The sequence below is a fragment of the Thermobia domestica genome, chromosome 6 (genome assembly GCF_964235325.1).
Source record: "Thermobia domestica chromosome 6, izTheDome1.hap1.1, whole genome shotgun sequence".
Classification (NCBI taxonomy): Eukaryota; Metazoa; Arthropoda; class Insecta; order Zygentoma; family Lepismatidae; genus Thermobia; species Thermobia domestica.
Window position 1 is genome coordinate 152457209 of NC_137459.1, and position 15976 is coordinate 152473184.

The 15976-nt window shown below is 35.8% G+C and overlaps 1 protein-coding gene across 2 annotated transcripts in view; it reads left to right on the forward strand.

Annotated features, from left to right (window-relative positions):
* LOC145688272 (transforming growth factor-beta receptor-associated protein 1-like) overlaps positions 1-15976 on the forward strand; it is a 128081-nt gene that overhangs the window by 22537 nt on the left and 89568 nt on the right. For both annotated transcript variants that reach the window (XM_081762267.1, XM_081762268.1), the window contains one exon: positions 1161-1349. In XM_081762267.1, the coding sequence (XP_081618393.1) occupies positions 1161-1349 (189 nt within the window). The remainder of the gene's footprint in view (positions 1-1160; positions 1350-15976) is intronic.

Consider the following 15976-nt stretch of genomic DNA (forward strand, 5'->3'; position numbering starts at 1 on the left):
CTGACCGTAGTGGTTTTACCATGACAGATACGTGTACTGTATGCTAGGTGGCACTTCTGACATTCTCTGGATAGCGTTGTGCATACGTATGTGCCTGGCCCATTTTGGCGTCATCTGAACAATCACCGAACGTTTTAGACATACCTTGCATTTACTGACTCTACTTTGTTGCAAGAATTAGAAAAAAAAAAAAATAGTAAATAGGAAACTTCAAAAATTTGAACTAACTCAATAAGGATAAAGCTTTCTAAAGAGCCATGTAAGGCAAAATGGCTGTTACTTTCAAGGTGGAACATCGTTGACTCGTGTATTTATTTTGTTCGAAAATCATCTTATAAAATCTTATCCTTTATTTTCCTCTGAAAAATCAAGAACGCTTTATATCGTGCAAGTTCAACTGAACTCATCCTATCGGTTTAAACTTGCCACGGTCGTAGACCTCGACGTACCATAAAAGCGTATGCACCATACAGACTTTCAGTTCCTGAAAAATGGGTGCGAAAATTTTGCGCCACATTAAAAGAAAAAAAGGTCAACGTGCCCATGCGATCTGGATCAAATTTGACACAATGGTGTACCTTGACCTGCTATATAGGCGTGTGAAATATTATGCAGGACTTTAGTTCCCGAGTTGTAGGTGGTCAAATTTTTAGTCATATTTCGAAAACAAAAAGACATCAACGGAACTGATCTGATCGGGATCAAATTTGCATGGTGGTAAATCTTGACTAGTATATACGCGTTTGGAATATTATGTTATGCAGTCTTGTGATTTTTGAGTTATAAACGGTCAAATTTTGAGTCAGATTTTCGAAAGCAAGAAAATATAGATTACCACATGCTTGGCATTGTGTTAGAATTTTACCAGCTATATAAAGCGGTGTGCATGCGTCTAGTTTATAAGGTACGAACAATCAAATTTCTAAATCAGTTCATTGCTCATAATAAAAACATAATAAATAGTGTTTAAGTAGCAATTAAGAGCAAGTTTTGGACAGGAAAGGAAATAAAAATCAAATGAAGGGCAATTTTTTTACACGTATACGCATTTCATTTGTACTTCTTTCTTTTAGATTATCTGTTAAAGACAGTTATTAGCCGTAAATGTCCTTCCTTAAAAACTAAATGCTGTCTATATGTAATTGTGAACATTTTTTCAGCGAAAGCCGATCAAACTGATAAAGGCAGTGGTCCCGCTGAAGAGGATCTTAGCTCAATGTGATTCTGACCTTTTTGTTCTGGACATGTTTAATGATATGGATATTATAGGGAACTGTCCAAAATTGAGGGAAATTAACACATTCTGTGTTATTGAGAATCCCAAGGACGTAAATCCTAATAGTACAAAGGTAAGTTTTATGTGCGTTTCATTATTAAATTAAACAGTGAATTTTTGATGTTGAAAGCCATGAAATTTTTCTACCGAAATATTTATTGATTATGGAATATATCGTTTATTCTGATAATTACTGTTTCCAAACCACAATTTAAATCATTTCAGCTTTCGTCATCTTTCACCAAGAAATTTTACTGAAGTATAACAAATTTGTACAAGCAATGTGTGTTTTGTTTAATTCAGATCTTAAAGATTTTTGGACTTCAAAAGCATAACACGAAATTTCGTGATATGGTATTATGAAAAATAAGTATTTTCAGAATATGCTCAGGTTATCAGTATTAACTTCAAACACATCTTTTCTTTCATCAACCAATTTTGATATTGAGATGGGTTGAGCTAGTTCTGTTAGAATCATGTTTTCAACGGGTTAGCTAGAATTTGTCGTTTTAGAGTTGTTAACGAAAAATTAAAATAAATAAATAAATTAAAATAACACTTTCTACTGCTTCAGCACATCATTAATACGTCGTCTTCGTAACCAAAATGTTTCGAATTCAAAACTTATGATAAAGTATTTCCAAACTTTCTGTAATCTTCTGTAAAGTCACCAATGTCACAATGTTGCATTGTAAAATTGTATAGTTTTCTCGTAGTATTAGTCATTACACGAAAAATCGCACGATTTACCAACAAATTGGTTGCACGACCACTTTTAAAAAAATCTGATAATCTCTACGTACATTGGTACATGTTTCGTAAACACAATGGTATGATTAGAAATATCGGATTCCATTCCATATGCCCATGGCGGCCATATTTCGAATATGGCGTGTGGTAAATTATGATAAAATCAGGATGCACGCGAAACACAATATCATAAAAACAGAAAAGGGGTGCAGATATGGGACAAACACTAGTCCTGACTTTCTCGTGATTTGTCACATGCAATTTTCGAAATGTGGCCTTCGTGTGCATACGGAATGGAATTCGGTATTGCTAATCATACCGTTGTGTTTACAAAACATGTACCAATATTTGGTCAAATTATCATAATTTTCAAAAATGATCGTGCAACCATCATCGTGCAATTTTCGGTGGAATGACCCATTATCATACACAGTAAAACCTGTTAACTGGACTAGTTTTTGCAGAACTTGCAGTTTCCCATGAGACGTGTGTTACTAAGCTTGCCACCTTTCTAACTTGGAACTAGGTCGCATGGAAGTAACGTTATTCTTACGCTTAGTGTACCTCTGTATGGTAAATACTAGCTGAACATTAAACTGTGCACGTGATTTTTCCTTTCTTAGAAACCCTTTCAGAAGATATTTTACTGTTATGATAAGGGAGATTAAAGGACCCTAGGGGAGAAATTTGTCCATTGCAAGTAACTTCTCCAAAAGATACAGGAGGCGGTGATGTTGTTTATTCATGGTTCACACTGATCTTGAAAGACAGAGAAATTAAAGTGTGCAAGAAATCTTTTCAATCGGTTCAGCTGTTTCTCTGTGATTCGATCACAGATCGCTGTGATTCGAACAAGATCACTTTCATTTTTCTATAATAGAATGTATTTCATACTGTCGAACTAAAAATTACTCTTAGTTAAAAATATAGAAATATGCGAATGTGACAATGGAATGTTGTAGTCACCCGATTTGTGTCGCTGTGCAAAAGTTCATGATTGTATGAGGTTGGGAAATGCGTTAAATTAAGTTGCAAATTATGATCTCTCGGTTGAACCGTTGCAAGTTAAAGTGAAACGTGTAAAACGTAGAGTATTGGATAACTGTGAGGACGAGGGAAGTCGATTATATATATATATATATATATACCGGGTGGGGCATTTAAAACTATTTTTTTGAATATCTGGAAAACTACAAATCGGATTTTAAAGAAGTTGTAATAAAAGTTGTTCGCCTCGAAGGGGGACATCCAATGATATCACACTCGACCCACTGCCCCCATCCCCTTGGGGCGGGAGGGAGTCAACTTTGAAATCTTAAAAAGGAATCCCCATTTTTATTCCATATTCTGATTCTCCGTGAAAAAATACGTAACTTTGTGTTGAATACTTTTTTCGTTGCCTGATAGATGGCGCTGTAATCGACAAAAATCAAAATGGCTTACAAACATTTGAAAAATGAGGCATTTAAAACTGTTTTTTTGAATATTTGGAAAACTACAAATCGGATTTTGAAAAAGTTATAATAAAAGTTGTTCGTCTCGAAGGGAGATATCCAATGATACCACACTCGACCCCCTGCTTCAACCCCCTTGGGGCGGGAGTCGGTCAACTTTGAAATGTTAAATAGGAATCCCCATTTTTTTATTCCATATTCTGATTCTACGTGAAAAAATACGTCAGTTTTATACTGAGCATTTTTTCGTTGCGTGAGGGGGCGCGGTGGCTCAGTGGTAGAGCGTTCACCTCTGGTGCTTGGGGTCCCGGGTTCGATCCCAGCCTCCGCCAAGTGAACTTTGTGGTGGACAAACACCGTGCTCGTGGGTTTTCTCGGGGTTCTCCCGTTTCCTCCCACTGTCTTCATTCCACCATTTCACTCATCTCTCATAATCACCGTCTCCTTTAGCCTAACCGGCATAACCGTGGGACGTAAAACTTAAAGATTTCATTTCATTTTCATTTTTTTCGTTGCGTGATAGATGGCGTTGTAATCGACAAAAATCAAAATGACTTACAAACATTTGAAAAATGAGGCATTTAAAACTGTTTTTTAAAATATCTGTAAAACTAAAAATCGGATTTTAGGAAACTTGTAACAAAAGTTGCTCATCTCGAAGGGGAACATTCAACAATATCACACTCGACCCCTGCCCAACCCCCCGGGGGCGGGAAGGGGTAAACTTTGAAATATTAAACGAGAACCTCCATTTTTTAAATAAAGGTTTGGATTTTCTGGGAACAAATACGTAACTTTTGTATTGAACATTTTTTTCGTTTCGTGATAGGTGGCGCTGTAATCGACAAAAAATTGTTACGAACAGTTGAAAAATATCCAAGAAATACGCATCGGATTAAGAAAATTAAAGTAGATAGTTTTGATATCTTTGCAAACGCTATCAAATGACACCATAGTTGACTACCGGAACGCTATCTCAGTTATTCTGAAAGGTGGTTATTCTAAAATCTGTAATGAGAAACTGTAATGTTTTAAGCAAAACACTTGATTCTCCAGAACATAATTCATTAGCGTTACTTTGCCCAAATTTTTGGTGTAATTTCTGTTACCGATGTAGGTGAAATTTACTTCACTTGGACTACGTGGACGTAGTATTTATTAGTTTTTTGCCTTTGGTTTGCTGATTCAATGTGAGTCCCCTTGCCTCTCACTAAGAAGGTGCTTGTTTCAGGTAAGTCCCCTTGAGTCTCATCATCGAGGTGCTTGTTTTAGTTGAGCCTCTTGCATCCTACCATTCGGGTGCTTGTTTTGGGGTTGTCTCTTTGCCTCTCACACATCTTCATTGTTTACTGAACAAACGTTCGAAATGGTCCCCCTTTTCTGCAATACACATTGCAAGTAGGGATAGGCGCGAGTCGAGCTTAAACTCGACTCGAGTTGAATTCGAGTCGACTCAAAGGTAACTGTCTTGAGTCGAGTTCCAAGCCGAGTCACTGTTTTGAGCTCAAGTTTCGAGTCGAGTCGAGTTTGATAAATGGCTCGCACGTTCAGCTCTTTTTAACACGTTTTTAAATTATGGCCTGTTTAGACCGGAAAGCGAAAGCCATGAGAAATGTAAGCAGTAATGTCGAATACTTTTAATATTTCTCACGACAGAGGTACATCTCATGGGGTACGTTTAGTGTATGTCATCTCGTCTCGAAAACGAGACAGTAGATTTTTATAACGAGACAGCCTCAAATGTCGTGAGCACCAATATAAGTATATACTGTAGTTCTTACCGTCTAGGCTTAGACCTGAACGGTTGACTTTTTGAGCCCCAGAAGAAGCTCAATCCGTGCAGTGATGTTAACTGGCTCAGCTTGGATGACAACCCTAAACCCGGACCGAGCAGTTTTGAACATGTTTGACCGACGCCCTATAACTTTTATAAATGTTTGGCTTGCTCCTCCGGAACTCAAACCCCGAACCTCATGACCGATGTCCTTGCCTCCTAAAGACTTGTCGACTACGCAGATAGACAGTCAACTAGTTTTTAGTATTCAGATACAAACCGCCTATCTTTCGTATAATAATAATAATAATAAGAAGAAGAAGAAGAAGTTGTAGTAGTGGTAGTATATTACTAGTAATATTATCTACGTAGGATATTTGAAAAGAGTATTTGGAACTACACACAGGATTTAGCTCGAATTGGCTCGACTCGACTCGACACTCAACGCGAATTCGAGTCGAGTTTCAAAGAAAACTTGCTCGAACTCGCTCGTGCCCATCTCTAATTGCAAGTGTTACACCTACAGGAAATCTAACCACGGACTGCTACGCGTGATAGTAGTTCTTGCTTCGTAGACGGTAGTTTGAATAATGCAAAATATATCGCAAAAAATAGTCACAATCTCGAACATTTTCTTATCATTTGTCAGCGGTGTTTACTCATTTTTATTGTTGTCTATTAAAGCGCCATCTATTAGACAGCGCCAAGAAATACAATGTTACATGACGTACTCACAAAGTACGTTCACATGTCATTCAGGGTTATGTCGTTCTTTGTATTGGTGAGAATAACTTGTAGTTTCAAGGATTAGTTTCTTGATGTAATTCTATTGTGTGGAGTTCGATTGTGGATTTCACTTTTAATGGGATGTTAACTGAAAGAAAAAATATGTGCAACAGGGCAATAGTCCGTATCGTATGATGGAGTTGAACGTTGCTATGTAGTTAGAATCTGCGATCAATAATGATGAAAATAGTTGTTCATTAGTTACAGAAAAATTCTTATGGATCAATTGAAGATATCAGTAACATTAGGTGACAAAGTTAAGGAGTGCCGATAATTTTTGACTACAGCGAAAAAAGGGTAATATTTTAGAACAAGACTTGACATAATATACTCCGAACAGCGAAAAGAATTAAAAAGATATTTTCATAATATAATCGCTGGATGCATTGGCGTCAGCAGTACGGTAGATAAACTTTGGGGGGACAGACTACCGGAGACACTAGGGTGTATGGAACATCCCAGGAAAGCGGGGAGTGCGGGGCTCTCATCCGGAAATTTCTTTTTAAAAAGTCTTCGTACATTGCATTTTAAAGCATTTTAACTTTAAAAAAAATTTAAAAAAAAAAAAAAACGAAAATTTAAAAATTTACTTTTGATAGTTATTATTTTTTTTCTTTGGAAAATGTGGTATTAAATATACACACACTTTACAATTTGTTTATTCAAACAGTAAAATTCAACCTTGTTTTACAATTTCACTAAATTTAAATTATAAGTGTATGTCAAGAACAAAATAATGATAAAAGATGGTGTGAAGTGAATATTAAGAAACAACGAAGTTTTGACTACAGATTTTGGGCCTACTATCCAACAACTAATGTTAATGAAGCTCAACAATGTATAGTTTTAAAAAATAATTGAAAATTGTTATTTGGGCTAAACTAAACTCGCCTTGCTGCTCGCTATCTAAACGAAAATAGGTTACTCCACCTTTGCCTTCATAAGGCCAAAAACTGCCTGCCATTTTTACAACTGGAAACAAACTTTTGTGCTACTTTTTTCATATCCACTTTATCTAATAGTGTTTTGTGAACGTAACAAACTGCTATATGGTTGAATCCCTTTTGGGTCATAGTTTACCTAAGATATTTGAAATATTGGCGGGACGAAAACCGTTTTACAAATATTACGAGGTACATGTCCCCGTGGGATTGGCGTCCGTAGCTGGTTATAAAAGTTTTTCAACGTTAATACGATCAATAATTTCAGACGTAAAGACAAAACCACAAAGGAAAAAGAAAAGAACTAGGATAATGAAAATGGTTAGACCAGAAATATGTGAAACTGGTAACTGGGAAAGAAATTTGAGAAGTAGGGTTGAATAGTAAACCAAGGAGAGAGAAGAGAAGGAAGAAATATATATGAAAGAGAACGAGGGAGAAGCTTGAAACCCTGGGTGGATAACGAATCAAGGAGAGAGAAGAGAAGTAAGAGGCGAACGCGGATGATATGTAAAAGAAGAGAGGGGAAAATATTGATAATATGCTAAGTGAAAAAAAGGAATATGGGTAATTTGGCGATAGTCGGTATCATATGATAATGAAGTTGGGCGTTGCTATGTAGTTGGAGTCTGTGGTCAGTAATGATGAAAATAGTTGTCCCTTCTCGTAGTTTTAGTTTCAAAGCTTCTCTTGTCCAAAATATTTTCCTTAATAATATGCAACTAATTAGACTAATAACGCCAATTAGCTTCAGAACGCACTCCAAGCAACATAAATATTCCAAACATAAAATACTTCAACATTCCGATAGGCCTCTGAAGCACTAACCGTTTTTTTAAGAGACGTTTTGGAAATACACTCGATAATTCATTAATACACAAACCAATGAATGTTTCAAACTGCTGTCCATTTCACCTACATCGCTGACAAAAATTACACCAACACTGTGAACAAAGTAATGAATTATATTCTGGGGAATCAAACGTTAAGGCTGCAATTCACCAGTTTCTGATTACTGATTTAGAATACCTGCCCTTCCAACCCCCTGAGAGAGCGCTGGGGGCATCAACTATGGTATCATTTAATAGCAAAGAAATCAAAACTATCTACTTTAATTTTCCTAATCTGATGCGTATTTCTTGACATATTATTTCTCAACTGTTAGTAACCCATTTTGAGTGTTACCGATTACAGCGACACCTATCATGCAACGAAAAAAGTTTTAAATACAAAAGTTACGTACTTTTTCCCGGATAATCCGAATTAGTAATAAAAAATGCAAGTTCCCGTTTAAGATTTCAAAGTTGACTCCTCTCCCGCCACAGGGGGGTGGGGGCAGGAGGTCGAGCTTGGTATCACTGGATGTCCCCCTTCGAGGCGAACAACTTTTATTACAACTTTTTCAAAATCCGATTTGTAGTTTTCGAGATATTCAAAAAAACAGTTTTAAATGCCTCACCCGGTATATATATATATATATATATATATATATATATATATATATATATATATATATATATATATATAATAAAAGTCTAACCATAAATGTTAATGTTTGGGGTGCCACGGACCAGGGAAAATTTATTGTCATGGAAATTCAGGGAAATCAATACCAGAATGTTAGTGGAACTTTGTTATTGTCGGCGAATGTATGAAGAGATCGACACCACTAAATTCCCATTCGTACTCTGCAGGAATTTTGATAGTCTAGTTCAGACTGATTTATTGAGCTTTGGATGCACCTTGTTGTTGTTACATTTTCATTGAGGTTCCCTCTGGAGACCACATGCAGGAAATTTATATCTACTAGCGATTGCATTCATGTTGCGGGGAAAGGAAAGGGAAAGGTATTCTTCCCAGTGCCTTGGAGTCAAAACTGATTAGCAGTGTGAACCTAGCTGTTTATAAATCCAGTAGTAATGATTGAATTTAGAGTTTCGCTACTTAGAGTGTTGAATCATCATGACTGCCTCGAGTAGTTCCTGGAACTGATATTATCTGCATCTAATGTAGATAAGAAGAAAGGGAGTTTCCAGCTTTCGTAATTGACATAGGCAGAATGGAGAAAATAATAATAAATGTGCTGTAGCGTTTTATAGACAATTAGCATATTAAAATTTCATTTAAATTATAGTGTGAGAATTTCAAACTAAAGTATTTCATTTGATATTTTTACGTGATTAAATTTTACTATAGGGCAATTCCATAGTTAAGGAAGTAACATTTTGAAATTTCAAGACAATGTATTTAGAACACAAGTAAAGTGAGCTATCCAATTTTTCTACATAAAATGCCTGCTATCATAAACTATTTACAGCCAAGTTTTCAGAATCATATTTTTATTCTATACTGAGTGAACAATTACAAAATGTGTGTTACGGACGTATGTCAGAAAATGTGACAACTTACAGGTACAGATGGCAAACCCACTTTTTCTCTGAATTATTGAACTAAACCAAAAGCATTTAAGTATACATAATATGTGCAAACTTGTAGCTGTATGGAGCTGCACATCAGCAAAATCTAATTGTACAACATTTGAAAATACAAGATTAAGAAAATGATTCGGACGTAACATTTTAGTGTTACAGACGTAACCGTTCTGAAATCTATTACAGAATATCAATGTACAGTATAGATAATGTTGTCAAGAAGAGTAAGTATAAGAAGTATTCACACAAGAAATCATCTTAATTCAGAAATCTTGTTTCTTTATCTTTGAGAGTTAGTCTTTCTCTGTTATCCACATCAGGCTCCTGTAGAATACACACTACTTGTGAGACATCTATTTCACTGACATCATCATGTTGTGGCCCCACAAATTTTCGTTCCTGCCTGCTTCACAAACTTTATGAGAACACCTTTATCAGTTTCACCTACTACTTATCTTACAAATTTGTGCAGATGCCCCCTTTCTGATTCAATGTTGACAATAACCCACTGACCAAAGGAAATTGATGTGACTTGGTTCATTTGGGTGACTTCATTAGTTGAACCGTTTTCTTCAATAGGTAGTTCACAATGTTCGAAAGGCAAACAGTGTGCCATCCTCTTCAGAGAACAATCTAACTTTCACCACATATTTGCCGACCGTACGTACACAGTGTATCTGATGCACGTTAGGAATACCTCGGATTGCACCCCAGCGTTTTGCCAAGAAATTAGCATATTGTGTCATTTCGTGTGAAGGCACATGTATTAAAATCACTTTTTGGGTTATAGATCGAGCACATTCAAGAAAAGATGCACAGTCATGTACATGAGCCTGTCTCGCCTTTACACGTTGTCACATTCCTCCAACACCATCAATTGCACCTTTTCCATGCGATGTGCAGAAAAAAAATCCAGTTCAAGAGAAGACCACAGTATACTGCACCAAAAGTAATGTTGGCCAAAGTAAAGCGTTGTTTGAAATGTTGACTAGACCATCTGAAAAAAATTCTATTATTTTCAGTTTAGGCTTCTTATTTTTCAAGTCTTCAAACAGTTTTTGATTGAATGCATGAACAGCTAATTTATCATGTTGCATGTAATCTGATAAGATGGCATTTGAAAGTATTCCAGATTGTGTGTGTGCTACTGCAGTGTAAATAGTTATTTGGTCATTGGACCATTGTTCACTTTGTATTTCATCCTGGTGAACTATGCTAAAATTTTCACTGACGTCAACTTGTAAAATGCACCGTACTTCTGACACTAGCTCAGGCTTTTTCAAAATAACTACTTTTCTTCTTCTGTACAAAACAATGAATAAGAAAATTTGGCAATTTGCTCTCCAACATTTCTAAGGCATCTTCAACAGAATCTTCTTGAACTGTTTTGACAACCCGTCCTGCATCGTCAGTTTTCCACTGGAACCAGCTAATGACTTCGTCTGAAGGGGGTGGCAAAGATTTTAAGAGTTCTTCGTATTTTTTTTTTAAGTTTCCACAAATCTCACATTTGCCAAACATGCATGACTTTTTTTCATTATCACAAACTATTGCCTCTATGAGTTTGCTTTTTATTGGAAAGTTGTTAATAACTTTGGTGATGCTAGAAAGAAGAAAGACGTCCGCTATCCTGGTATACAGTTGCTGTCCGATGCCGACACACCGCGGATGGTGTAGGATGTCACCAAACTCAGAATGGGGGCTTATTTATGGCTGGTCGAAGGAAAGTCAGTGAGGCTGACAGATCTGTTGTTGCCACATTTTCCCTTTTGTATTATTTCTAGAGATCTTTTTTTTTTTTTTTTTTTTTTTTTAACTACATTAAAACATAATACCTAAGAATTTTGTATACGAGGGAATGGTTGCAAAACTGCTAATATATAGAGAAATGGTTAGCGATTGATAATAATTATTATTATCCATATTCAAGTATTACGTTTGTCCTACAGATTCCCTAAGTAGGTTTTAAATGAGCACATATGATTCTTTTATTAACTAGTGAATCCGTAATGACTTTAAGAAACAAGCAATTGGAATTGTGCAGACCAGGAAATAAACCTTCATAATTATAACAAAAGCACAATAACATGAATTCACGCAGATGATCATTTCTATTTCAGCCAAATGCTACTGGAACTTTTTTTATTTTATATTTTTTCACTAGTTCCTATAGTTTTTCCTAGTGTTACTTTAATTCTACGTCTTTCCTACACGGCTAATTAAGCGTAATATATTGTTAGGATATATAGTATTAGACTAGTGTTGCTCCCGAGAGGAGAAATATCTTTTAAATTCGAGACGAGATTAGAAAAATGGCCATTCTCGTCTCATTTTCGAAACTAGAATCGAGACGAGACGATAAATTTCACGATTCTGGCGGGCAACTCTAGTTTATCTTAGTCTTAGTTCTCAAACTTTGTTTTATTAATACATGAATCATAACATAAAATCATAAGTTGATAGAATGATTGTATGAACATAGTGTAGAACATTTATCATTTTTATAAAGATACGCAAGTCTTACGCCATATACTCCAATGATAAATATGATTTGAGTGTTATATCATTCCTTTCATGAACCTCTCGTTACGCTGAAGGATTCTGTAACTTCTAGATGAAATTAAGACAAATGAATGTTGTTTCGCAGTTGAAACTATGTAATACACCGTACTTCCAAACCATCCGAATACAATACTTAAAACTTCGAAGTAGTCGGCTACATCTACAACTATTGGATGTAATAGAGAAATAATATCAGAAAGAACCTGTTCCTGAGTCCAAATATATAAAACATTTCTCGCTATTCCTTACTGTTGAAACCAAAAATCGTTAGTTTGGATCATTTCCAGTTTGAATAGAGGGAGGGTATAGAATCTATTCTTGGGACGCTGAATAGAATGCCAAAGAAGTGCTTCGAATCGATTGCAGAAAAATATTCCTCGCTGTCTATTACTATTTTTGTTCTATGGCGATAAATATTGAATCCCGAAATTATTATTTTTAATTACTTCTGGTTTGAATAGAGGGTTAATAGAGAAGACAGGTCCTGTTACTGGGGGTGCTGAATCGATTGCAAAATCCTCATCTCGATATCTCCTATTGTTTTGGCTGTGATAACTGACGACAGACGAACGGACGGACAAACCCGTTCTGTAAGACTTCCGAAGCTTATGCATAGCATAGTTTGAAAATCTAAAAAATCAGGTCACAAATTTTGTATGTGAACTTACAAAATGAAACGAGACGAGGACATCTTTTTCAATAATCGAAACTAAAGAAAAAAATCTTCGAGAAGAGAGACGAGATGTGACTTACAAAATTTAGATAAGGAAACCCTATTTCTCGTGTCGACTCGTGAACACCACTATATTAGACGTATTTCTTATTATATTGGTAATAGTATTCGAACTGTGTTACACAATATGCTTCAATGTTTATCAAAATTGGAGAGTGCGTCTATTACAGTACGTTCCTTAGGTTTTGCTACAGTCAATAGTTACTATTTATATAACTCTTATACTATATTGCCATAGTATTTAATCAGTGTTCAAGGGAGACGTTTATGCTTATTGTGTTACATTGCTCTAGTGAGCTCCTCCGTGGCTAAGCGGTTAGCGTACGCGCCTTTGGCGTGGGAAACCCGGGTTCGATTCCCGGCGGGAGCTCATGTGGTTCGGATTCCACGTTAATCAGTAGGTCCACGTCTCATATAGCCTCGCTGCTGAACGGGACGTTAAACCCAAAATCAACTCAATCAACATTGCTCTAGTTTCCAGGAAAAAGTTTACTTTATCTGAGTTACGGGAAAGTAAAAGAAAAGTGTGTTGTGAATTAAAAAAAAAAAAATGACCGAAAAAGGGAAAAAAGGAAGAAGGAAAAATAGTCCCTGACCATCCCTTTCTTGACAATTTGAAAAGACATAAGGCAACGTCGTACAAGCATTGATGGATCGGTTTTGCCAGCGGGAGAGTTGTCCGCTGACGTTATTTGAGTGCTGTTCTGCGGTTTTTTGGGGAAAGGGACCATGCCTTTGAGTGTCTGAAACTGTATAAGAGGAGAGTGAACAGAGTATAACTGCAGACACAGACATTGGCTGGAATTTCTGATTAAAGCAGTACATGATTAGGTCGAAGAGCAGCAAAAGATGAAAAACCAATTTTAACATGTGTGTGTTCTAATTTAAATAGTTCATAAACTTCATTCACTATCATGTTCGGTATTTCTTCTGTCGCTTTTCCTTCTATCCACTACTTCTGCTCACAATTGTATCTTTTCTATCGGGTGCTTGGTGTGATATATCATCCCGTTCATAAAACTTAATCACCAATGTTTTTATGTCGTCACGCAAAGCATTTCCATGAGTAGATATTGTTCCTGTTTGGATGCCAGATTATTTTGGATAGTTCTTCTATAACAACTTTTTGTTTAGTAGGACTTCTTGGTAGAGATCGTTTCACTTTAGCCAATGCTTTACCAAGGGACTGTAGACTCTTATATGCTTTGATTGGTGAAGTACTAATAGTCTTGCCAGCTTTCGCTAGCATTCGTTGCTTCTTCACTCTTTCTGCCGATTTTCTAGATGTTTCTTTACGTTGGGCTGGTGTCATTTTAGCCCGGGCTTCCCTTTTCGTCAATCGGTCTTTTTCTCTAGCAACAGCTTTTTGCTCCTCGGACATATTTTGCCGATGCTTCCGTACACGTTCTTTAACTGGAGCCATTATTTAAGGATACTGAAACAGAAGGAATATATCTAACTTATTGTACATTTACAGATCTTATAACAATGACGTGTGTGTCTATAATAATTATAATTAAGATTTTTCTTATTTTTTTTTTTATCTTTGGGCTAGTGCTAATCTTAAGCACTTCTAGCCGTTACCGTTGTAATATAAACTACAATTAATCAACTTTTGCTCGAATGGAGTGTTACGTCTGTAACGGAGTTCTGATAAATTTTACAACAGCTGCAAGTCATTTGAAGTTGCGTGAAGGTTTGTTCTAAGAAACCAAAAGAGCACCACTTACTTCACAACTCCACGTTGCAGTGAAAACCCCCAATGGAAACTTTTGCATTAAATCAGTTACGGACGTAACATTCCGTTCATACTTTCATATAACTGATTTTTACCATTCGACAAACTCACATTTACAAATAAAAATGTTTGTCATAGGTTTATCTTCCATTGATTTATATGTTACAAACATGCAATGCAACAAAATACTTTAAATCATTTAAAGACACAAATAGAAAAATAATGTATGTAACATTGCTATTTTTTTCTAATTCCCCTTTCTTTATCATTGAAGTCACGTCACGTCAGTATCTTGTATTTCTGAATCATATGCTACTTGTCGTGATAAAATAGAAGTATTCATCTTTAATTTTGTGCATCGCTTAACTTCTTTAACAGACTTCTAAAATTTTCCATTTTGGTTTCACTTTTCATGGAATTGCCCTATATATGGTGTTTCGAAACAACAGCGAAAACATTTAGGTGATTCTTAACACCAAAATAAGGTAAAAAAGTAGAGATCAACCTACTTGTAGAAATTGTTCCATCTGGCGCTATTCTGCGCCAAAATCTGAAGAAAAATGCGAAAGCAGCTATTGCTAGAGAGCAAAATGTAGGATCAAAATTGACTAAAATGGAATATTCGTTATTTTAAGTTAATTCTGTTAATACACAATCTTAATGTTAACTATATATAAAACTACATGAGCTGACATAAATTGTTGAGCACTTTCTGTAGGGCTACAATTATGAAATTCGGCATGATTGTAGCTTTCCGGAAATAACCACAGGAAAATTACCAAAAATGAATATTTGTAATTTTTAGGGAGTCCAAAGAGGGGATGAAAAATTTTCCTTTGTTATTTAAATCCGGGCCCGTTTTTGGACCTATAATATCATGTTTTAGGTACTTAGAATTGGAATAAAAACTTGAAAGTCGGTATACTTGTACCTTCTCGTTAGCACTACCTAAGTAAATTAGTAAAAATAAAAAAATCAAACTTTAGAGTGGTTATATAGGGAACTGAAAAATCTTTCCCATGTTATTTATGTGGAACACCTTTTACACCCCCAAATTATTGAGCACTTCATGTAGGGCTACAATGATTAAATTTGGCATGGTTGTAGCTTTCCGGGACAAACCCACAGGAAAATTGCAAAAAGTGAATACTTTTAATTTTTAGGTCTAAAGAGGGGATGAAGAATTTCCCCATCTTATTTAAATGGGACTTTTTTGGACCTATAATCTCATGTTTCAGGTACTTAGAATTGGAATAAAATCTTCAAATTCGGTATACTTGTACGTTTTTGTTAGCGTTACCTAAGTGATACATCAGAAATAAAAATTTCCAACAGTAGAGTGGTTTTATGGGGAACTGAAAAATCTTTCCCATGTTATTTATATGGGACGTCTTCTACACCCTAAAATGTTTATGCACTTTCGGCAGGATCAGAATGATGAAATTTGGCATGATTGTAGCCTTCCAGGACTAACCGACAGGAAAATTGCCAAAAGTGAATATTTTTAATTTTTTAGGAGTCTAAAGGGGT